This window comes from Encephalitozoon hellem, chromosome III (assembly GCF_000277815.2).
Source record: "Encephalitozoon hellem ATCC 50504 chromosome III, complete sequence".
Classification (NCBI taxonomy): domain Eukaryota; kingdom Fungi; phylum Microsporidia; family Unikaryonidae; genus Encephalitozoon; species Encephalitozoon hellem.
This window is the reverse complement of record NC_018470.1, coordinates 72,821-93,217: the sequence shown is the minus strand read 5'-3', so window position 1 is coordinate 93,217 and position 20,397 is coordinate 72,821. Positions and strand designations below refer to the sequence as shown.

At 45.1% G+C, this 20,397-nt stretch overlaps 20 protein-coding genes across 20 annotated transcripts; 13 read left to right on the top strand and 7 right to left on the bottom strand.

The window, feature by feature from the left end:
* Positions 1 to 27: 27 nt before the first annotated feature.
* On the bottom strand, positions 28 to 720 carry EHEL_030770 (uncharacterized protein; the record flags this gene model as incomplete). The annotated part of the gene is made up of 1 exon (XM_003886906.1): positions 28 to 720. One exon carries the CDS (start codon positions 718 to 720, stop codon positions 28 to 30), a length of 693 nt encoding a protein of 230 aa, XP_003886955.1.
* A 40-nt stretch (positions 721 to 760) lies between these two features.
* On the top strand, positions 761 to 1,117 carry EHEL_030760 (uncharacterized protein; the record flags this gene model as incomplete). Its single annotated transcript, XM_003886905.1, has 1 exon — positions 761 to 1,117. One exon carries the CDS (start codon positions 761 to 763, stop codon positions 1,115 to 1,117), a length of 357 nt encoding a protein of 118 aa, XP_003886954.1.
* Positions 1,118 to 1,172: 55 nt separating this feature from the next.
* EHEL_030750 (uncharacterized protein) lies at positions 1,173 to 2,765 on the top strand (the record flags this gene model as incomplete). The annotated part of the gene is made up of 1 exon (XM_003886904.1): positions 1,173 to 2,765. The coding sequence occupies one exon, from the start codon at positions 1,173 to 1,175 to the stop codon at positions 2,763 to 2,765; it is 1,593 nt and encodes a 530-aa protein (XP_003886953.1).
* A 58-nt stretch (positions 2,766 to 2,823) lies between these two features.
* On the top strand, positions 2,824 to 3,087 carry EHEL_030740 (small nuclear ribonucleoprotein; the record flags this gene model as incomplete). Its single annotated transcript, XM_003886903.1, has 1 exon — positions 2,824 to 3,087. One exon carries the CDS (start codon positions 2,824 to 2,826, stop codon positions 3,085 to 3,087), a length of 264 nt encoding a protein of 87 aa, XP_003886952.1.
* An 18-nt stretch (positions 3,088 to 3,105) lies between these two features.
* EHEL_030730 (uncharacterized protein) lies at positions 3,106 to 3,732 on the bottom strand (the record flags this gene model as incomplete). Its single annotated transcript, XM_003886902.1, has 1 exon — positions 3,106 to 3,732. The coding sequence occupies one exon, from the start codon at positions 3,730 to 3,732 to the stop codon at positions 3,106 to 3,108; it is 627 nt and encodes a 208-aa protein (XP_003886951.1).
* Positions 3,733 to 3,868: 136 nt separating this feature from the next.
* Positions 3,869 to 5,188, bottom strand: EHEL_030720 (beta-tubulin; the record flags this gene model as incomplete). Its single annotated transcript, XM_003886901.1, has 1 exon — positions 3,869 to 5,188. One exon carries the CDS (start codon positions 5,186 to 5,188, stop codon positions 3,869 to 3,871), a length of 1,320 nt encoding a protein of 439 aa, XP_003886950.1.
* Positions 5,189 to 5,351: 163 nt separating this feature from the next.
* Positions 5,352 to 5,735, top strand: EHEL_030710 (putative TRAPP subunit; the record flags this gene model as incomplete). The annotated part of the gene is made up of 1 exon (XM_003886900.1): positions 5,352 to 5,735. One exon carries the CDS (start codon positions 5,352 to 5,354, stop codon positions 5,733 to 5,735), a length of 384 nt encoding a protein of 127 aa, XP_003886949.1.
* A 41-nt stretch (positions 5,736 to 5,776) lies between these two features.
* Positions 5,777 to 6,067, top strand: EHEL_030700 (ubiquitin-related modifier-like protein; the record flags this gene model as incomplete). The annotated part of the gene is made up of 1 exon (XM_003886899.1): positions 5,777 to 6,067. One exon carries the CDS (start codon positions 5,777 to 5,779, stop codon positions 6,065 to 6,067), a length of 291 nt encoding a protein of 96 aa, XP_003886948.1.
* Positions 6,068 to 6,105: 38 nt separating this feature from the next.
* EHEL_030690 (uncharacterized protein) lies at positions 6,106 to 6,672 on the top strand (the record flags this gene model as incomplete). The annotated part of the gene is made up of 1 exon (XM_003886898.1): positions 6,106 to 6,672. The coding sequence occupies one exon, from the start codon at positions 6,106 to 6,108 to the stop codon at positions 6,670 to 6,672; it is 567 nt and encodes a 188-aa protein (XP_003886947.1).
* EHEL_030680 (uncharacterized protein) lies at positions 6,636 to 9,962 on the bottom strand (the record flags this gene model as incomplete). The annotated part of the gene is made up of 1 exon (XM_003886897.1): positions 6,636 to 9,962. One exon carries the CDS (start codon positions 9,960 to 9,962, stop codon positions 6,636 to 6,638), a length of 3,327 nt encoding a protein of 1,108 aa, XP_003886946.1.
* Positions 9,963 to 10,165: 203 nt separating this feature from the next.
* On the top strand, positions 10,166 to 10,849 carry EHEL_030670 (uncharacterized protein; the record flags this gene model as incomplete). Its single annotated transcript, XM_003886896.1, has 1 exon — positions 10,166 to 10,849. The coding sequence occupies one exon, from the start codon at positions 10,166 to 10,168 to the stop codon at positions 10,847 to 10,849; it is 684 nt and encodes a 227-aa protein (XP_003886945.1).
* Positions 10,850 to 10,957: 108 nt separating this feature from the next.
* EHEL_030660 (RNA-binding protein) lies at positions 10,958 to 11,431 on the top strand (the record flags this gene model as incomplete). The annotated part of the gene is made up of 1 exon (XM_003886895.1): positions 10,958 to 11,431. The coding sequence occupies one exon, from the start codon at positions 10,958 to 10,960 to the stop codon at positions 11,429 to 11,431; it is 474 nt and encodes a 157-aa protein (XP_003886944.1).
* Positions 11,432 to 11,462: 31 nt separating this feature from the next.
* EHEL_030650 (RNA-binding protein) lies at positions 11,463 to 11,984 on the bottom strand (the record flags this gene model as incomplete). The annotated part of the gene is made up of 1 exon (XM_003886894.1): positions 11,463 to 11,984. The coding sequence occupies one exon, from the start codon at positions 11,982 to 11,984 to the stop codon at positions 11,463 to 11,465; it is 522 nt and encodes a 173-aa protein (XP_003886943.1).
* Positions 11,985 to 12,048: 64 nt separating this feature from the next.
* EHEL_030640 (RNA binding domain-containing protein) lies at positions 12,049 to 12,873 on the bottom strand (the record flags this gene model as incomplete). Its single annotated transcript, XM_003886893.1, has 1 exon — positions 12,049 to 12,873. The coding sequence occupies one exon, from the start codon at positions 12,871 to 12,873 to the stop codon at positions 12,049 to 12,051; it is 825 nt and encodes a 274-aa protein (XP_003886942.1).
* A 60-nt stretch (positions 12,874 to 12,933) lies between these two features.
* On the top strand, positions 12,934 to 13,281 carry EHEL_030630 (uncharacterized protein; the record flags this gene model as incomplete). Its single annotated transcript, XM_003886892.1, has 1 exon — positions 12,934 to 13,281. The coding sequence occupies one exon, from the start codon at positions 12,934 to 12,936 to the stop codon at positions 13,279 to 13,281; it is 348 nt and encodes a 115-aa protein (XP_003886941.1).
* Positions 13,282 to 13,346: 65 nt separating this feature from the next.
* Positions 13,347 to 13,679, top strand: EHEL_030620 (60S ribosomal protein L34; the record flags this gene model as incomplete). Its single annotated transcript, XM_003886891.1, has 1 exon — positions 13,347 to 13,679. One exon carries the CDS (start codon positions 13,347 to 13,349, stop codon positions 13,677 to 13,679), a length of 333 nt encoding a protein of 110 aa, XP_003886940.1.
* A 74-nt stretch (positions 13,680 to 13,753) lies between these two features.
* On the top strand, positions 13,754 to 16,261 carry EHEL_030610 (exoribonuclease R; the record flags this gene model as incomplete). Its single annotated transcript, XM_003886890.1, has 1 exon — positions 13,754 to 16,261. The coding sequence occupies one exon, from the start codon at positions 13,754 to 13,756 to the stop codon at positions 16,259 to 16,261; it is 2,508 nt and encodes an 835-aa protein (XP_003886939.1).
* Positions 16,262 to 16,366: 105 nt separating this feature from the next.
* Positions 16,367 to 16,717, bottom strand: EHEL_030600 (uncharacterized protein; the record flags this gene model as incomplete). Its single annotated transcript, XM_003886889.1, has 1 exon — positions 16,367 to 16,717. The coding sequence occupies one exon, from the start codon at positions 16,715 to 16,717 to the stop codon at positions 16,367 to 16,369; it is 351 nt and encodes a 116-aa protein (XP_003886938.1).
* Positions 16,718 to 16,910: 193 nt separating this feature from the next.
* On the top strand, positions 16,911 to 19,589 carry EHEL_030590 (ATP-dependent 6-phosphofructokinase; the record flags this gene model as incomplete). Its single annotated transcript, XM_003886888.1, has 1 exon — positions 16,911 to 19,589. The coding sequence occupies one exon, from the start codon at positions 16,911 to 16,913 to the stop codon at positions 19,587 to 19,589; it is 2,679 nt and encodes an 892-aa protein (XP_003886937.1).
* A 36-nt stretch (positions 19,590 to 19,625) lies between these two features.
* Positions 19,626 to 20,345, top strand: EHEL_030580 (ribonuclease HII; the record flags this gene model as incomplete). The annotated part of the gene is made up of 1 exon (XM_003886887.1): positions 19,626 to 20,345. The coding sequence occupies one exon, from the start codon at positions 19,626 to 19,628 to the stop codon at positions 20,343 to 20,345; it is 720 nt and encodes a 239-aa protein (XP_003886936.1).
* Between the last annotated feature and the right edge of the window lie 52 nt (positions 20,346 to 20,397).

The following is a 20,397-nucleotide window of genomic DNA, read 5'->3' as shown; positions in this document are numbered from 1 at the left end:
CAACTTCAAGAAGTTTGGTGCAGAATCCTACTTGTAGTAGTAGTGGAGAAACAATAGAACAAACGACAGGCAAAGTAATAGAATAAACAGAAACCTACGAAGAAATCTTCCCGAGTCTCCAATTCTTCCCAACGCCTTGCTGCTTCCTGAAACGTACTTTCCTGCTTTAGACGTAAGATCTACTATGCTGTCTATTCTCTCGTCTTGAAGAACCAGGTGCTGGAAGATTGTATCCTGAAGGGCTTCCACCTCAAGAAGCCTTCTTCTAGTCAATCTGTATCCTTCAATGTTGTATCCTTCAACAAGCTTCTTGTTTTCTTCTTCCATCATCTGTACCTCTTCGACATTTCTGAACACATGTGGCCTCTCGGGCTCAAGGTCAATGTTCATCCCTATTTTCGAGTCCTTGAGAGCTCTGAGTCTTCTCTCGACACCTTGCAGCTTCATCAGGATGATCTTCTTGACTCCCTCGAAATGGAGTATAAGGTCATTGGTGCCTTCCACAGAAACCATGTCCAATGTTTGTTGGCTTTCGAGAGATAGGGTGTTAAACTCCTCCTCGATCTTGAGTATTTCTCTGTATGACGGGGTCCTTCCCAGCTGTGCCTCTATCTTTTCTATCCTCGAGTTGATGGTGTCGTAGAAGCTCTCGCTCTCTGGAACATATGGAGTTTGTGTTTTTCCATCTATATGCTTTAGGTACTCTGTTGTTCTGTTCATGAATGCAGCTTGGGAGATAAGGGCTTTTGGAAGACCCCATATGAGTCTTAGGGACTATGCTCTGGCCGTCTTCGAGGCAACCGGGAATTCCTTTGCCATTGGATGCTCCATGGCATTTGCTAGTAACATGCTTAAGAGTGGGGACAGGCATTTCTACTCGAGACAGCCGCTGAGGAGCGGAGGAGAGCTGGCGAAGCACACCATGGTCTATTCACTCCTTTATTATGGGTTGAGCGAAGCAAGGGCTGTCAGGTGGATAAGGCTTCTTGGGCCGTCGTTCGTTGCGTCCTTCATATGCGGGATGAGGAACGGAAGAGGCTTTGGGATCAGAAGCGGGATTGACGGGATGGTGAGCTCGTTTGTCCAAGAAATCGTTGGGAAAATAAAGGGATGCTAGGATTTTCTTGGCAAGCTCTGGAGAGTTGAATATTTAGGAATCTTTTAGCCCCGAGATGGATTCTGAGGACGTAAGGCTGAGCTGCGATGTGGAGTGTGTTTCCCAGAAGATCAAAGAGGAAGGGACGATTTCCTGTCTGGAGAAGATTCTGTTTGAGCACAGGTACGACTCTGGGTATGCGGAAAAGTTTTACAGTGCGCTTACTGGCAAGGAGGATGATTGGGTGTCTGATGTCTATGAAGTATTTGGAAGACAGTTTCTCCAGAACAGGTCATATGGGAGCATGGTTGGGGTGCTCCAGCCATGGCTTGACTCTGTGAAGAAAAGATATAATGTTGAAGAGTGCATGAAGCTCTTTGAGTATTTTAACAAGGTATATGAGGAGGTATCTGAGGGCACAAAGGAGGGGATGTATAGTACATTTGTTGGGATTCTTCTGGACCTCAGCCTGACGCTGAACAAAGGGGGAGTGCTGTATGAATCATATGTTGTGTGCGAGAAGGCGTGCGAGATCATAACGCAGATGGGGAGATTTCCATCGAGGGCCACGGCTGTACTGTATATGGAGCTTCTTTGCACGTTTTTCCTTGAGTCTTGTATGCTCTTCTCGTATGCCAACGCCGTTAACGCTCTTACATCTTTGGACCCTAAGGCTATACGCGGCCAATGCAGCATTGAGGACTTCCGGTCTTTGTGTTCGTATGCGCTTCTCAAGAATGAGGGGGATAAGCTGAAGAAGCTGTTCTGTAAGGCCAAGCTTTCGAACTTGGAAAAGATTCTCGATGAGGTTGGCAAGAGATGTTCTGGGATTGAGGTACCCAACGATACTCTTATCCGAAGGAAGTTTGATTTTGGAATGTGGAGCAGGTATTCAAGAAGCATTGGAAGCAGCGTTCCAATTAGAGAAAACATGGATTTGATTGGGTTTATGAAGAAGAACGACCTCAGGTTTTCTGTTGAGGGTTCGGATGTCACTATAGAAGGGTTTGAATACAAGACTGTTGAAAAGAAAGTGTTTGAGATCATCGACGAATACAAAGAAAAGGCAAGACCGACTTTGAGGCCTGTTACTGAGAGGAAGAGGATACCTGTGGTGAAGAATGTTACAAAGAAAGAGGAGCCGGTCCGCCCTAAGAAGACTGTTAGATTCCGCGACAGGTTTACTCCCGCCTACAGAAAGATGAAGATATACTCAAGATACTATATGGAGAACACTAGAGGAGTGGAGGATGTCTGGTACGAAAAGAGAAACGACGAAATGAAGAAGGCGTTTGAAAAAGAGGAGAATAAGCTCAGGAGCAGGAGAAAGGAGCTTAGGGCATATTCTGAGATTATTGACGGGATGGTGAGGGATCTGTCGAAGAGGATAGAAGAGTCGGGCAGGAGGGCCGAGGTGTATATGCCAAAGCCGGCACGGACCACGCACTGGAGAAGCGAAGTTGATGAGGGAGAGGTATACAGACCCCCAAATCCTCGGATTTCCAGAAACCAGAAAGCCTATGTTCCTCCAGTGGATGCATTTAGACATGTATCATCAAGCAGCCTTGAGAGAAAAGACGATTCAAATCCGTTTAGAAGGAATAGAAGGAGTGCACGCAATAGCTCTTGGTATTCTGATAATAAGGACAATGAGTCTGGGAGCAACTAAGGAGATTAAAAGCTTAGCATTATCCTGTAGTGAATAATTTACCCCATTAGAGCTTTGGATGGCCGTAACTGTTCCCTTGAAGCTGCTTCATGAGGCACAGGGATTCGTTGTTACCGTGGAGACGAATAATGGAGACATGTACAGAGGGCGAATGAAGGAGGTCGACGACTATATGAATGTGGTTTTGGACGAGGTAACTGTCACGTCGCACAGCTCCTGCATGCCAAAGAAGGAGATTGTTATCAGGGGATCAAGCATCAGATTCTTCGTTTTGCCACCTGCACTGAAGTTTGCTCCGTTCTTTGGGAATGCAAAAGCTTGACTGTAGAAGAGGTGTTTATTAAATACTTTTTCCTTTGTTTATGGAGAGTTTTAGTGGCGGAGAGGCCTTTGGGGACTCCTTCTCTGCTATCATGGCAATTAGCGTTCCCACGACCAGGACCAAGATGACCATCATGAACACAGTGAATATCTTTCTCCTGTTGATGATTGGTATTTTCTTCTTCTGAGGCCCGAATTGGAAATTTACCGACAGCGCATCTAGGGCGTTTTCCTGATAGAATATCTTGCTACGGAAGCAGTTGTTTTCAAGGAAGTTCACCTGGTTTCCAACATACTCTGCCTTCAGAGGGGTCTCCGAGTCGTATCTTAGCTTGAAAAAGCTGATTTCGTGGATCTGCTCTTGGTTTATTGGATCCTTGAAGTTCTTTATCCTTATCTTCCTACCCTCTGTAGAGATGACCATCTCGAATATGTATTTACAAAGCTGCCTTGCGTCATAGCAGTAGTATATATTCTTTCCGTCCTCAGAGCCGTTCTTGCATTGAACCCGAGCAAGATAGTAATCTTGGGACCTTGTATGAGCCTCCTTTATCATGTCTGCAAACTGCTTCTGCGTGAAAGGCTCGACCTTAATGGCTTCGAGCACACATCGAGATCCATTTGCCTTCTCTAGTAGATATGCCATCACTGTGTTTCGCCTGGGCAGACAATAAATCTGCCGTTCAAAACTTGTTTCAACTTGACAAACCTATCATCCATGATACTCAATAACAGAGCAGACACCACTATATCAGTATTACAGAAAAAATACGATTAACCTTTTAATTAACTAAAAACTCCTCGGCATCTTCGACCGTTGCATCCTGATATTGTTGGTATTCAGAAAGCAGGTCGTTCATATTTGACTCAGCCTCAGAGAACTCCATCTCATCCATCCCCTCTCCTGTGTACCAATGCAAGAAAGCCTTTCTTCTGAACATGACCGTGAATTGATCCGAAATCCTCTTGAAGAGTTCCTGGATCGATGTTGTGTTTCCAACAAACGTTGCAGACATCTCAAGACCCGTCGGTGCAATGTCACAAACTGCTGTTTTCACATTGCTTGGGATCCACTCCACGAACAGGGTGCTGTTCTTCGACTGCACCATCGACATCTGCTCGTCTACGTCCTTCATCGAAATCTTCCCTCGGAACATTGCTGCAACCGTAAGGTATCGTCCCTTCCTTGGGTCGCATGCAGTCATCATGTTCTTCGAATCAAACATCTGCTGTGTGAGTTCAGAGACAGAATACGTCTTGAACTTCTGTGTGCCTATAGCAATCAGGGGTGCAAATCCAACAACGAAGAAGTGCAGCCGAGGGAACGGAATCATATTAACAGCCAGCTTCCTGAGATCTGCATTCAGCTGTCCGGGGAACCTTAGGCACGTCGTAACCCCACTCATCACTAGAGAGACAAGATGGTTGAGGTCTCCATACCCTGGATTGCTCATCTTCAAGGTTCGGAAGCATATGTCGTACAATGCCTCGTTGTCGATGCAGAACGTCTCATCTGCATTCTCAACCAGCTGGTGGATCGAAAGCGTTGCGTTATAAGGTTCCACAACAGTATCGCTTACCTTCGGAGACGGGACAACAGAAAATGTACATATCATTCTGTCAGGGAAGTCCTCTCTTATCTTCGACAGCAAGAGTGTCCCCATCCCGGCTCCCGTTCCTCCTCCAAGAGAGTGTGTGATCTGAAACCCTTGCAAACAATCGCTTGATTCTGCTTCCTTTCGGACAACGTCCATAACAGAATCAATGAGCTCAGCCCCCTCCGTGTAGTGTCCCTTCGCCCAGTTGTTTCCTGCTCCGCTCTGTCCAAATACGAAGTTATCCGGTCGGAACAGATCTCCAAAAGGCCCCTGGCGGACTGCATCCATCGTCCCAGGTTCAAGGTCAATCAGAACAGCACGCGGGACATATTTCTTCGAAGACGCCTCGTTGTAGTAGACATTGACCCTCTCAAGCTGGTTGTCAGACGTCCCAACATACTTACCAGTCTGGTCGATCCCATGCTCCCCACTGATGGTTTCCCAAAACTTGCATCCCACCTGGTTTCCACATTGTCCTGTCTGCAGGTGTATGATTTCTCTCATTTGAAGGGCAAAATTTTCCTTCGAATAAAACCTGGACGGTCTTCACTACCATACATAATGTACCGACGTTCCTTTGCGTACTCGCGCCTCCTTTCTTGATCATCCTACTTTCCAAACAAACAAAGTGATGCTTCTCGAGAAACTAAACAGAACCTAGAAACCCATGGGAGAACTCCTGGTCATAATCTCAGAGAAGAACGATATTGTTTATCAGAGAATGTATAGCAGAGCAAGCAATGAAGAGTACTGCAGACTCATGATCCTTATCTACGGGTCCATTGACATACTGACCTGGAGGATGGCATCCACAAGTTCCAATTATTTTGATTGCCTCGAAAAGCATGGCGAGATGAGGATCAGTGCATACATAATGGCTTCCGGATACAAGCTTTTGTTCATACACTCTAGGAAGAGTGCCCGCTCATTCTTAGAGGGCGTGCGCCGCATGTTTGCCCCGGTTCTCATGTCGTCTTCGTTGGAAGAAGAGATTCTAGAATCCAAGGACCTCGACACCAGGGTTGATGAGGCCTACAGGGCCTGTTTTTAGCCCTGCTGGAATGAAAACACTTGGTCCTCGAGGCCCAGAAAATGATATTCAAATTCAACGGAGCTAGCAACACAGAGCTGAACAATAGGGAAATAGAGCTAACTGAAGAAGAAATAAAAGACTCGTCCATAGCAACAGCAGGCGATGCCCTGAAGTACTTATTTGATAAGCACATAGAAGTCAGAGACAGCTACTTCGACTCCCATGGAGAGCTGGTGCATGGGACCATTTGTATCATCAACAAAGTGGATTGGGAGATCACGGGAAGAGAAGAGAGCCCACTGAAGTGTGGGGACCACGTTGTTCTTATCTCTACAATCCATGGAGGATGACTGTCATTAAATTTTTCTGTTCCAACTGCCCTTAGCTCATGGCATTCCAGTGCCATTTTGAAGGCTGTGAAAAGTCGTTCTCTAGAAAATCAAAGCTGAACGACCATCTTAACACCCACACGAACAACAGGCCCTATAGATGTGACATGTGCGAGAAGTCGTATATGAAGAACTCTCATCTCTCTGTGCATAAGAAGGTGCACTTCCCTCCGGAGTTTGAGTGTCCAAGATGCAGGCACATGTTCCGCACAAAAGATAAATTAAGCAAGCACCAGAAAACGTGTCTAGAGTACAGGTGCAGCACATGTGGGAAGAAGTACAAGAAGAGGTCTTGGTTCGATGCACATGTAAAGAGCCATCATGTCAAAACATTTAATGCAAGAAAGACTAGGCATGTGTGTGAATACTGTAAGTTTGAGTTTAGTAAGAAGGGTAATCTCCAGACACACATAAGATCTGTTCATCTTTTGATCAAACCCTTCAGATGCTTGTGTGGAAAGGAGTATGCCCACAACAATTCATTATATAGGCATAAGAGGAAGTGCATCCTCCGAAAGACTGACTGCAATCAGATAAGCTGCGCCTCCTTAAATTCATTTCTATAGAACTCGTTGATAAAGCCCCATTCATCTATGTCTTTTCTGACTTCATCCAGAATCCTTTTGTAATAAAGCTTATCCTTCATGCACAAGGGATATATCCGGGCCATCAACCTATCTAGCGACTTGCTTTCCTTCCATTTCTCAACAATATTGCTGTTGATTCCTTTTCTTCTTAGTATTTCTAGTAGCCCTCTAAGCACACTGTAGTTCTCCTCATTGCTCACACACACGCAAAGCTTAAGAAACCCTCTAGTACCGAGACTGCACCGAGACGTACATACTTTTTCTATCAGGAATGTCTTCGGAGCAAACTTAGCACTCTCGAGGGATAAGATGCTCTTGAACACCATTTCCTCGGTGTACTCAATGCTCTTCAAGACACCCATGGCATTCTCAACAATGTCATCGCATTGAGATTGACCCAATAATCCTATGAGCTCCATTATTATCTCTTCGGTCAGTTCGTATCCCCTCTCCAGTATTCTTGGAAGAACCTCCAAATAGTTTCCCGGATCAATAAAGAACATCTCATAGATCCTGTCTACATCCTCCCTCTCCAGGATATCTATGTCTACAGCCCTGAGACACATTTTCCCGAGATTGTCCAGTCTTCCCCTTCTGTACATTATTTCCATAAGTTTTGCATTGATAGATGGTGTAACAGGCCTCTTTGTAACAATATTCAATGCTGCCTCAACAACTCTATCACTTCTGGAGTCGAGGAACCTCTCTACACTCACCTCTATCCCTAGCATGTTCAGACAGCCCAGCCCAAGGTAATGCATACTCTCGTCCTCCGACGACAGAAACCCCATGACTGTACCTCTAATCCTTTCTTCTTGGTCTCTACCGTCCCATACCTCAACAATCTCGACCCTTGTCCCACTGCCTTTCTTTCTTTTGATCACGGGCTGTGGTATGCTGGCTTCAATCGTCACACACCCGTGCTTCTCACCCAGAGTTGTCCCTTCTCTGACTCCACGGATCCTATCCACCATGGCCTTGTAGATAACGTCAAAGCTCTTATCCCTAAACTCAGAAAATAGCGCCTCTATCTCTTCCAGCCGGGCTTTCATAAACACAAAGTACAGAACAGTGTCGCTTCCCTCCTCGGATATGTATCTCCTCAGGGTCCTAAGCGTCGCCATTTCCATGCTCACCTCCATTTTGCAGTAGGAGAGGAAGAACACAAAAAACTCAACAAAATTGACAAGATCCTTTCCAAATCTATTCACACCTTGCAGGGTAGATAGAACCCTCTTGGCCATCTCTCCATCTCTCACCAGTACAGATGTAACTAACCCTGCCCTGTGGAGCCCGTTCCCGCTTGAAATCCTCTTGTTTATCTCATTACATATAAACCCTACTCTCTTCTTGAATGGAACGTAGTCAATCTTCTCAATGGGATACAGGTCATCATAAACATTGTCCCCACTGGGGCAGCCTTCTATTTTTATCTTTTTTTCAAGGCTCTTCCACTCCCTCAGCCCCTTAGTGACATCTATTCTTATAGATTCATTGGCTTCTTGTCTTTTTATCCCACAGTCTTTGTTTTCGCCATAAGGTCTATGCTCGCTTCCTTGTTTTCGGGGATCTCCAGTCATCGAAGCATGACTCCTAATCTTATCAATCACTTCTTGCGATATCTCTTTACCCTCCAGCTTCTCAATAATAGGATAAAGCATCCGAACGCTATCTTTCAAGGACTCAATTGTCTTCTCCTCTCTCCCTATAATTGCCGTCGGATGGTCTAGGAGGTATTTGATCTTGTACTCACTTGTCATCTTCTCAAACCACGCATCGAGATTAACCTCAATCTTGAAGTATCTGTTTCTTTTTATAAGGTATCTGACAAACAATTCCTTATACCCACTGGACACAATGCTTCTTGCAATCAGGTCTCTTCTTCGGCTCCCTGGAATCACTATTTCATCGAACTGGTACAGCAGGTCTAGAAACTCGTTACGGTACCGCCTAAGCGACTCCACAAAGTAGTACTTCGGAAGCACCACAAGCTGGTCAAAGGTAGGCTTCGTAGGGCTGTCAAGAAAGCATGAAAACCCTAATTTCCTTCTGATATCCTTGATAAAGTCCCCGGAATCCACACATATCTCTCTCAAGTACTCCACAACATCCCTCTCCCCAGCCTTTCCCTTCTTAACAAATCTGAACTCGTTTCCCCCACCAAAATGGCTCGGCACACTCTCCGTGGCTTCTGCCCCAACCTCTCTGATCTCCCCCGTGCTTTTATCAACATCAACAGCAATCCTTCTCTTTTCTTCCTCCCTGCAAATTAGGAATTCCTTCTCCAGAGACGGCCTCAAAGCCAGAAGAGTCCTTCCAAACCTTATCCGAGAGTCATAGTAAACCATAACAAGTAGGACATCAACGATCCTTGCCTCCTTCATAAACTCTTCAGCCCTCTTCTCCAGAACTGGCGGAAGAGCCCCATACAGCTTTTTGCACTTGCACCCCAAAATCCCAATCTCAACAACCTTCTCTACCTCAATGGAGTCAAGATACTTTATAATGCTCTCCAGGCAGAGCTTTCCAACAACCCCGTCACTCAAAAAAACCTCTGCATCAATGCATCCAACAACATCCATCATCGCTACCAGTGCATCTTCCTCAACCAGGCCATTGGAAACAAGATATTCAAAAATGTCTTTCTTCAACCTACTCCTGGCAATAGTCTCAACAGCCCTCCTCTCAGAGTAGTTGATAACATGGAGAATCTCCATGCTCCTCTCTATTACCCGATCAAACGATGCTTCAAAGGAGTCGAGCAAGAGAGTGTTCAGCTGTGTGTACCCAAAAAACACAGAAGGAAGGAAGTCTACAATCTCATCCAGAAAGGACTCATCAAGCTCATGCTTCCGTGCATATTCTCCAACAATCAGCCCCAGACACTCGTCATTACATACTTCCTTCACGAGTCCAAAGTCAAGCCAATGCGACAGCTTTCTTATGCACTGGAAAACCTCATCCTTGTCATATTCACTCTCCTCCATGTATCTTCTCCTCAGCGCCAGTACAGCCTTCTCTTTGCAGAAGCGCCCCTCATACTCATAGAGCTTGACCAAGTGCTTCAGACTGCCCAGGCTGATGGTTCTCATGCATGCCAGAACCTCTTCTTCAGAGAGAACACCCTTCGTGTACTTGGAAAACATCTGCTCAAGCAGTTCGTCCCTGCTAAAGTGTGAAATTGATCCAAAGTATTCCCTGTATGTCTTGTATTCCTTTTCAAATCTTACTTTGCATAGTTCGTTCAGACGATCCAAGTCAACCGACATCCTAGGGATTCGGATTTTTATTCAGAAATTTACAACCTCGAAAAGCTTCATCACCGCAGGTAGCAGCGAAACACTCGACAATTTCCCAGCCGCGTATTTAAGTGCAGGAGACTGCATTCTTATTCATCGGCTCTCCCCTTTTCTTCCAAGCCATCTGATTGATTACGAAAGAAATATAAACAACCCTAATGGAGGGGGGAAGGATGACAATAGTTACTCTTAGATCAAGAAATGGCGAGTACACATATACAAAGGAGTTTGAGTCTGACCACACAATACTCCATGTCAAAGAGTATTTGAAGAGTCAGATGGAGGGATACGGCATGGAGTCTATTGAGAAGGGGATAAAGATAATTCTCAATGGGAAGATTGTGAGCGATGCTGTCCAGCTCCATACACTAGGCAAGGAGAGCCTCCATCTGGTGTATGATGTTCCTGGACACAAGGAAAATGAAATATCCATGGGAGGCGAACGGACTTCATGTGAGGAGATAGAGACTAACGACATATCGATTAAGATATCTGTGTCTGTTAAAGAAACAGGGGCAAAGATAATGGCCAATCCTGAAGACCTTGTGATGTTTAATGGTGAGGTTTACCTGGTTCAAGAAAGAAAAAAGATACTGACTCTGAAGAGCGTTATGAACCTGCTGGGAGGCATCAAGGTCTGTAAAGAGGATCTTGCTAAGTTTATGGTTTTCTTCCTCCTTCTGTACACAGGAAATGGGGGAATAGTCTTTGTGCTGGGATGCGTGTTTGCTCTTGAGCTTTTTAGCAGAAGACTCTCTTTAACACACCAAAACCATTTCAAGAGCATGGATCACTTCTGCAGATCGTTCTACATGTTCTTTGTTAGTTTGTTCCTTATAGACCACGGTAGGTTCTAGCCTTGGAAGGAGGTTCCAAGCAGAAGCCAAAAACCTGTACAATTATAAATATATTTTACTCGACATCTTATACAGCCTTTAGACAAATCCTTGGAAGTTGTGCAGCCCATGATGATCCTAGAGAAGTATTTCACAGGGGAGCGAGAAGGATACTTTTATAGGGAAAAGACGTTTGTGGGGACGGATGAGGAGTATATCGAGGCAAAGAAGAACTCGTCGACAATTTTTGTATCCAATATCCCTACGAGTGTCCGGGAGGAGCGGATATGGGAGCTGTTTTTGCTATGCGGAGATGTGAAGAGGGTTATAATGGGGCTGAATAGGAATACACTGAGGTTCTGTGGATTCTGCTTTGTTGAGTTCTATACTGTGTCTTCTGCAGATGCAGCAGTCAGGTACGTGAATGGGTTTCGCCTTGACCAAAGCCCTTTATCCATTGACAAGGACTATGGGTTTGTGGAGGGAAGGCAGTATGGAAGAGGGGTCTTTGGAGGCCGTGTCAAGGCAGATAGGATGTATCTTGAGGACAGGCACCAAAGAGACGGCACAAAGAGAAGAAGGCAGGGAAGGTTCTTGCGATAACTTTTAATGAGGGCCCCTGGCTTGTGGAAATCTATGCAGAGGGCGCTATTTTCATATTTCCATGGATGTGCCTTACCCACCCGTCGGCAAAGTATGAATACGCAGTAGATGCATCTTCTGGTGTGGAAAAGTCTATGAAGGCAAGGCTCTTTACCCCGATGAATCTTATGCCCTCCAAGCCTCCAAAGCCTCTGAAAATATCTTCTATGTCGCCTTTGGTTACAGGAGAAGGTATATCTGTAATTAACAAGGTCCTAGTGGACACAATGGGCCTTCTTTTCCCAATGCACATATCCTCATGCGCTGGACATGCAGAAATCACATTCCCAAGAAAAAATCTTCCGTCCAGATTGCCCAGAATCTCATTGGTTATTTCTTCGTCCAGATGAACAAATGCTTGTCCTAAAAGCTTGGGCTTATTGCTCATCTTTATCTTCAGTATCTTTGCAAACCTTGTGATAAGTAAACCCAACCTTCTCTTTACCTCTCTTATGGGGAGCTTTCTGTTCAAGTTCCTTATATACAGTGTTCTGGTAGAGTGGCCCTCTCCCATGCAAGTAAAGGGGATGAAGATGATTGCTTATTCTAATGAAAGCAAAAAATAATAAAGAAATTCTTTATTCCTCACTGTCAGAATTGAACTTAACCTTTTTGTTATTGTTTCTGTTCTGGCTCTCTCCTCCGTATCTCTTGCCATTCCATCTAGAGTCATTTCTTCTAGGTCCTTTTCCATTGAAATCCTTTCTATCCTCCTTATTGTTCTTGTAAGCAGGCCTTTGGTATATAGAGCTATCCTCAAAAACTAGCTTCTTCTTGAGAACCTTCTCATAATCCTCCTTGTTGCCGAAGTCGACAAAGCCATATCCCTTCAGCCTATCGTTCTCCTTGTCATATGGAAAGGACATCCCAACAACTTCTCCCATCTCCTCAAAGTACTTCTTCAGCTTCCTTTTGTCACACTCAAATGGGATGTTCGAAATGTATATTGTATGCCTTTGCTTGTTTTCCCGTGGATGTGCCATGTTCACAACCACTTCCCTTCCGAGGAAGACAGTTCCGTCAAGCTTCAGCGCCTTCTTCACATCCTCTTCCTTAGAAAATTCAACATACCCAAATCCCTTGTTGCGCTTGTAGTCATTTGTCATAGGAATCCCAACTCGGACCACTTTCCCTATCTTCTCCATTTCGTTCTTCAGATCATATTCGGTTAGATCGTAGCTTATGCCCTTTATAAACACCGTCAAAGATGGGTTCTCCTTCTTGCTCTTCTCTTCACTCTCGCTAGACGTCTCCTCCTCAATCTCAGACTCCGTCTCACTACCAGACACAGAGCAGCTTGTCTCTTCTTTCTTATTACTCAAGGAATCTGAGGTCCCAGACAGCTCAGATTCTGACTCTGACCCAGAGCTGCTCTTGTTCATTTTCTCCATCGTTTTTTTCATAAAATTTTTGGGGTCGTTGGAATCCGTTTATATCTTAATACCGGAAGCCGATCCTCGAGTATGAAGAAAATATTCCACTCCGATATTCATGCCATCAAGACTGTTGACAACCCCGAGTGCATCTACAGGGCCCTCAAAGGCTCCAGGGCTCTGGTAACATATAACCAGCTAATGAAGCACTACGAGGATGGCAAAAGAGACATAGGCGCCGTCCTCATAACACCAAAGGATGATGTCCTGTTTCTGCACCTCCCGTTGTTCTGTAGGCACTTTGGGATAGATTTGTATGCTCTTCCTGCTGGTGCAGAAAGAGAGCTTTCTTCTATATTCAACATGAAGTATGTCAACATCGTGAGTCTGTACAAGGATGACGAGTCTTACAAAAAGCTCAAGTCAATGGGCTTGTGAAGCTCTCTGTCTGTGGCATATCACAGGAAATAGAAGAGAGCAAAAAATTTTCCCCTTGCAAAGAGATGAGAAAAGTTCTTATTCACAAGGGACAAACATATAAAACTCGCAGTAACAGGAGGATAAGGGTCAAGACGCCGTCGGGAAAGCTTGTTAACCGTCGTATTAAGAAGTACTCCAAGAAGCACAGATGCCACGAATGCAATGCTGTCCTAGGAAGCATAGCACGCATGAGACCTGCGGAGTTTTCGCGACAGAAGGTTTCTGCAAGGCGTGTCAACAGGGCCTATGGGGCAACACACTGCGGCAGGTGTGTCAGAGAGAAGATAATTGGGGCTTTCCTTGCTGATGAGGAAAAGATAGTTAAGGAAAAGACTGGAATGGCTATTAGTGGATAATAAATGATTCCTTGTTTTACGTCATCGACAATTATTTCTGGATTTCAAGTTTTTCGTAGTTCTGGATCCCTTTAATGTGGCAGGGAGTTGTAGCCGAAAGGAAAATATCCAAGAGGCTGAAGCTTATCAAGAGGGTTCGCGAGCACTATGTTAGAGACGATGTGCCCTGTGGGTTTGAGTGCTGTGGGGGAGTGTGCAGGGAGAATGTGAGGACTTCTGTCTTTGTGATTCCTGATGCGAGTGTCATGGCCAAGTACAGAGCACTTCTCAAAAGTGACTATGTTGCAGCGATAATATGCCAATCTGCGCTTGAGGAGCTTTCTCGGAATGACGAAAGAGGCCTGAGAGATGTTGCAAGAGAGAAGGGGTATGTGGTGTTCTGCAACAACTTCTGTAAAGCAACCTATGGAAAGGGCCTTGAAGGGGTTTTGGAGTTCTACAAGGGCCATCTGCCCCAGTACAACTTCATTATCCTGAGCACTGAGAACATCTTGGAGTATGGAAAATATGTCTCGGATGATATCAAAGATCTTCTAGACAGTGTTGATGAGAAGGAGGCAACTGAATATGAGGACTACAAAGAGAACTTGGATATTCAATATGGGAGAAAGGGGCTATACAAGGGAACGCTTGAGGTCAGCACGTACAACTGCTACAGTGGATTTGTAGTGGACGGGAATGTCAAGGTTCTCGTGGTTGGGAAGAAGAACATGAACAGGGCAATAAATGGAGACGAGGTTTATGTTGAAGTTGTGGATGAGCGGGATGAGGATGGAATACTGGTAGACAACGAGGAAGGGCCCAAGGAGACAAGAAAGAAAAAGGAAGGAAACGAGATCTTTGGAAAGGTTGTTGGGATTTATAGGAGGAAGTGTAGAGAGATTGTGGGAACAATATCTCAAAGAACAATCCAGGGAAGCAGGGCCCAGAATGTCTTGGTTATTCCCATTGACAAGAGGATACCTGCGATTAGGATAAGAACAAGCCAACCTGAAGAGTTGGTGGGTAAGAGACTCTGTGTTGAAATTGATGGATGGGAAAGGACAAGCAACTATCCCATTGGACACTACTATAAAAGATTGGGGTGCCTTGGAGACAAGAAGGCAGAGATGGAAGCGATACTTGTTGCGAATGGAATAACTTATTATGGAAGAAGCTGGGGCGACATGCTTGGAACCTCCTGGATGGATGAAGACTGGCTGAGTATGAGCAGAATATACCAGGAAGTCAAAGAAGGGACAAGAGAGGACTTCCGTGAGCTGACTGTTATAAGCATTGACCCGCCTGGATGCGAAGATATTGATGATGCACTCCATTGGCGGGTTCTTCCGAATGGGAATTTTGAGGTAGGAGTTCACATTGCAGATGTTGCATATTATGTTCGCAAGGACTCCAAGATAGACAGAATAGCGGCGGATAGAGGAACAACAGTTTACCTACCTGAGTGGCGCATTGATATGCTTCCTCCTGACCTGAGTACAGACATATGTAGCTTGGTTTCTGGGAAGGATAGGGCGGCCTTTTCTGTTGTTTGGGAAATGTCTGGTGATGCAAAGATCCTAAAAACACATTTCTGCAGATCGTTAATAAGATCTCGAAAGGCCTTCAGCTATAAGGAGGCATATGACGTCATCAAGGGACTTTCAGATAGTGAAGGCGGTGTGCTTGATTCCTTGGTAGGGCTTCTGGAGATAAGCAAGATTCTACGGAATGACAGGCTTAAGAAGGGCTCACTAGATCTGAGTAGGAGACAAGCTACGTTCCGGGAAGGGGAGTTTGAAGTGAAGGAATACTTTCCAACCAACTCTCTTGTTGAGGAGTTTATGATCCTTGCAAATATCTCTGTCGCTTTGTTCATGTACCATCATCATCCTGACTCTTCGTTGCTTAGGAAACACCCGCCCCCATCTGTCCTAGACATATCTCCTAACATTGATACATCTACTTCAAAGGGCCTAGGAGAGATTTTGGACAGGATGGACGGAGTCGAAAAGGATCTTATGAAAAGGATGCTGATCAAGTCCATGAACCAGGCTGTATATGTTGTGTCAGGAGAAACCTCCAACTTCCACCACTATGGGCTTGCAACGCCCATGTATACACACTTCACCTCTCCGATCAGAAGATATGCTGACATCATAGTTCACAGGATTCTAAGCAGCATTCTTCAGACCGTGGAGCCTGGGGAGATGGAGATAAAGAGCCTCGGGGTTGTGACCTTTAGGGCAAGAAAGGACTTGGACGGAGGGCCTCGGGATCAAGTCTTTGTCGACGAGGGAGTATGCAGGAACATGAACTCCAGATATAGATCTGCCAAGAAAGCATCCTGGGAGTGTGACAAAGTAAACATTTATGCAATACTCAGAGATAAGGAGCCTGTTGCCGAGGGATTTGTCACGAGCGTTAAATCAAATGGGATAGTTGTATATGTTCCTGAATACAATCTCGAAGAGGCTATAGTCTCTGAAGGCCATTTTGAGATGCTCCAGAAGATCTGGGTCAAGGTCCTAAGAGACGACGAAAGGTTCTTCCTGAGAAGAAGATTTACGCTTGAGATTTCAGAGGCACCCTCCTTACCATAAATAAACTGGCAAATGTTTAATGAAGCAAATCATTCTACCGATATAGCCTGGATGCCCAGCAGCATGGGCTCCTCTGCCCTTCCATTCAACAACTTCTAGGCTGCTTCAATGAAATGTGTTTGAATTTATATGGTGAGACTTTATGAGGTGGTTTACCAGGCATCTCTTGTATACATACCTTGCATCGCAATGTGCACATATAAATCCATTTCTATCTTCTTCAAAGGCAATCTCGTTCTTTTTTTCATACATGATACTGTCAGCACTCATACTGTACGCCTTGAACTTTATTTTCTGCTGAAACTTCTTCTTTGGAGTGAGGGATATGCCTTCCCCATTCCTGAGCACTTTGCAGTATCCTCCAGAATTTACTGCATTCACGAACCACAAGAACAAAGAAGCATCTTCAATTAAACTTCTACTTACTCTGTCTTCTTTTTTGCCTTGGCATGGCATATTCGATCCCCTTGTTCATTTTTCTTATTTCACCTGGATTGCTAAATTTAGACAATTATGCTTAAATTGCTTGTGGATATTAAAGCTTTCTATTTTTATATAAATTAGAGATCGCCTCTGCTAATTGGTTATAGGTGAAAATAGGAAATTGATTGGTCATGCGATAGATAAATGCGATCTCGGAATCAGTGACATGGAGGCTGTTATTGAGGAGTTGTTGCTGTCTGGAGATGGGGTTTCGCAGAAGCATGGAGAGGTGTATGAGGTTCTCGGGTTAGACGTGATATACGACCGGGAGACGCTAAAGATATATAGCACCAGAAAGGCCAGGATAACGTCCATAAGCTCTGGAATACACGTGCACACTTCGTACAAGGTGCTGCGCCGTTTGATGACGCGTGGGCTTGTTAATGAAAACGGCCATGGGATGCCGCTCGAGATGGTGGACATGATGGGGAACAAGATTGTGGTTACGTTTTCTGGGCAGGGGAGAATGAATAGGATTGCAATTGTGACTAGTGGAGGAGATGCGTCTGGGATGAACTCTGCGATCAAGAGTATAATCAGGACAGGAATTAAGTGGGGAGCATCTGTTTACGGGGTGTATAACGGATATGACGGGCTCATCAGCAATAACATACGCAGGCTAAGCTGGGACACCGAGACACATTGCAGCAGCCAAGGGGGAACTGTTCTTCTGTCTGCAAGATCCCAAAAGTTTATGGAGCGAAGCGGGAGAAAGCAGGCTGTTCTGAACATGGTTGAGAAGAGGATCAACTGTATAATAGTCTTGGGCGGAGATGGATCTATGAAGGGAGCCATGACTCTTAGAGATGAGTTCAAGGACCACCTAAGGGATCTTGTACGGGAGGGAAGAGTTTCCAGAAGGGTTCTTCGGAAGATAGAGATGGATAGGATAGGGCCTCAGGATGAGGAAAAGATCCAGGTAACCACGGACACAAGTGTAGTTGGATACTCTGATTTCTACGGGAAGCCTGAGTGTTATAAGGAGACGCCTACGATCTATCATGACCTTAACTCATCTGATGATCTTGAGGATTTCCAGGATGAATGCTCTGGTGAGGGCACGGACCCGAGAGACGTGGAAAAGTACATTTATGATTTGAAGGTCATAGGAATTCCGGCAACAATAGACAATGACATCTGTGGTGCACCTGTTTCCTTGGGAGAAGACACTGCAATCCACAGGGTTATTGAGGGAATAGATCATCTGATATCCACCATGAAGTCGCATACGCGTACATTTGTTATTGAGGTCATGGGAAGAAAGTGCGGATGGATAGCTCTTATGTCTGCTTTGGCAAGTGCTGCAGACTATGTGCTGCTTCCCGAGGCGCCTTGTGAATGGAAGGAAGAGATGATTGGAGCTCTTAAGACTGCAAGAAGATATGGGAAGTCTGGAACATTTGTCATAATTGCAGAGGGGGCTGTTGAAAGGGACGGAACACCTATAGCAGCCTCCCAAGTTGTGGAGGAGATTGCAAGGTCTGGGATGGAGGTTCGACTGCTCAAATTGGGCCATATTCAGAGAGGAGGCCCGACTTCTGCACAGGACAGAATATATGGGACTCTTCTCGGTGTCAGGGCCGTTGAGATCTCCTTGGGCCCCATGAAGGAGCCTGTTATGATCAGTATTTTCAGAGACGAGATTTCTGAGGTTGGGCTAAAAGAGGTTATAGAAAAAAACGAACTTGTCCGAAGCCTCCAGGAAAGAAAAAGATTCGCCGAGATATTGGAAAGCAGAAGTGACTTCTTTAAGCTGGGATATTCATATTTCAGGAAGTCTCTAGTGACTAGAGTCGAAGACATCGGGGATTGTAGCCATAACCTGAGCTCTGTCAGAAACCAGAAGAATGGAAAGATACGTATAGGAATATTGCAATTCGAGCGCAGGTCTAGTGGGATGAATACGGCACTGAACTCTGCGATTCAGTATTCATTGGTCGCAGGTGTAGAGGCATACTACATCCCAAATGGGTTTGAAGGGCTTGTAAATGGGCATCTTATGAAGCCAAGGCCCTATGAGTTCTTTGGAGAAGTAAACAATGGAGGGTCTGCAATAGGAATAGGCAGTAGCGAAGGAATAAGCATTGAGCTAATTCAGAAGAGGGTGGAGGAGTACAAGCTGGACTCTCTGATAGTCATAGGAGGAAGTAGGGCCTTGAACATCATCAAGGAGCTCAAGGGGATTGATGCAGTTCTCATACCTGCATCTTCCTATAACAACATACCTGGGATTGACATAAGCATCGGGGCTGATACAGCTCTCAACACGATTCTAAAGGTTTCTGATGTATCGAAGCTGAATTCGTTTGCATACAAGAACAACGCCTTTGTCATAGAGATTGGAGGGGAGAACTGCGGATATTTATCCTTGATGGGAGGAATAGCTGCAGGGGCTTTTGAGGTCTTCATTCCTGAAAGGAAATATCTCATAGGGCACCTCTCAGAAGCGGCACAGAGACTTCGGGTGAAGTTCAGGGAGAAGGCGAGGAGGGGAATTGTGATATTCAGAAACGAGAAGACGTTCCGCTCTATTCCCACTGAGAGCTTCTGCGAGATTCTAAGGACCGACAGTGGGGACCTATTTGAGACGAACTACTCTATCCTTGGAGACATACAGCAAGGGCTAAATCCGTCGCCGATAGATAGGATAAATGCAATGATACTCGGGATTGAAGCTGTTGATCTATGTCTTCAGAGATGTGGAGTTGGAGTTGTTGGAGTCCTGAAAGACAAGACCAAGTTCACAAGGATTGACGAGGTGCTGGAGGAGTTCGACCCCTGCCTTCACAGGGTAAAGGACCCTTACTGGCTTAAGTACTCCAACATTTGTAGGTCTGTTGAATAAATGATTTACAAGTTTCCTATGTTTTAGTCCTTAGGAATGGAGAGCAAGAACATCTTCTTTTCAAGTCTTGAAGAGACCTCAGAGGAAGTTGTTATTGGAATTGATGAGGCTGGGAGAGGCCCTGTGATTGGGTATATGGTGTATGGGGCCCTGGTAGCCCCAAAGAGTGCTCTGGAAGCCACGGGATTCAGAGACTCGAAAGTTCTGACGCCTGCACAAAGGCACTGCTTCTTTCAAATGATAAAAGAAAAAGGATTTGGATATATCTATCACTGCACTCATCCCGACTATATTACAGAAATGATGCAGCTTAGGTCCACTACTCTGGATAGGATATCGATTGCTTCTGTTTTCCAGATTCTTGACGAAATAAAAACCAAGTGCAAGAAGGTGGAAGCTGTCTATGTGGACACACTTGGGGACTGTGAAAAGTACAAATCCAAGCTGAATGCAAGCTATCCGTACAGATTTGTGGTTGAGAAGAAGGCAGACTCGAAGTTCCAGGTTGTCTCAGGGGCTAGCATAGTTGCTAAGGTTCAGAGGGACGTGCTGATTTCGGAATTTGGAAATGATCTTGGGTCTGGATACCCAAGCGATCCCGACACAGTTGAATGGCTCAAAAGAAATGCAAATGTAGTTTTTGGGTTCCCGCCTGGAGTTAGGTATTCGTGGAGCACAGCTAAAAAGATCCTCGGAGAAAGAAAGTCAAAGCCGCTCAAGGGGATTTTGAGTGGATTCTATTTTGATAGCACTTGAAGATAAAGAGTTAGAAAGTATGGAAGTTTATTGCCTCAAACATCCATGTCTG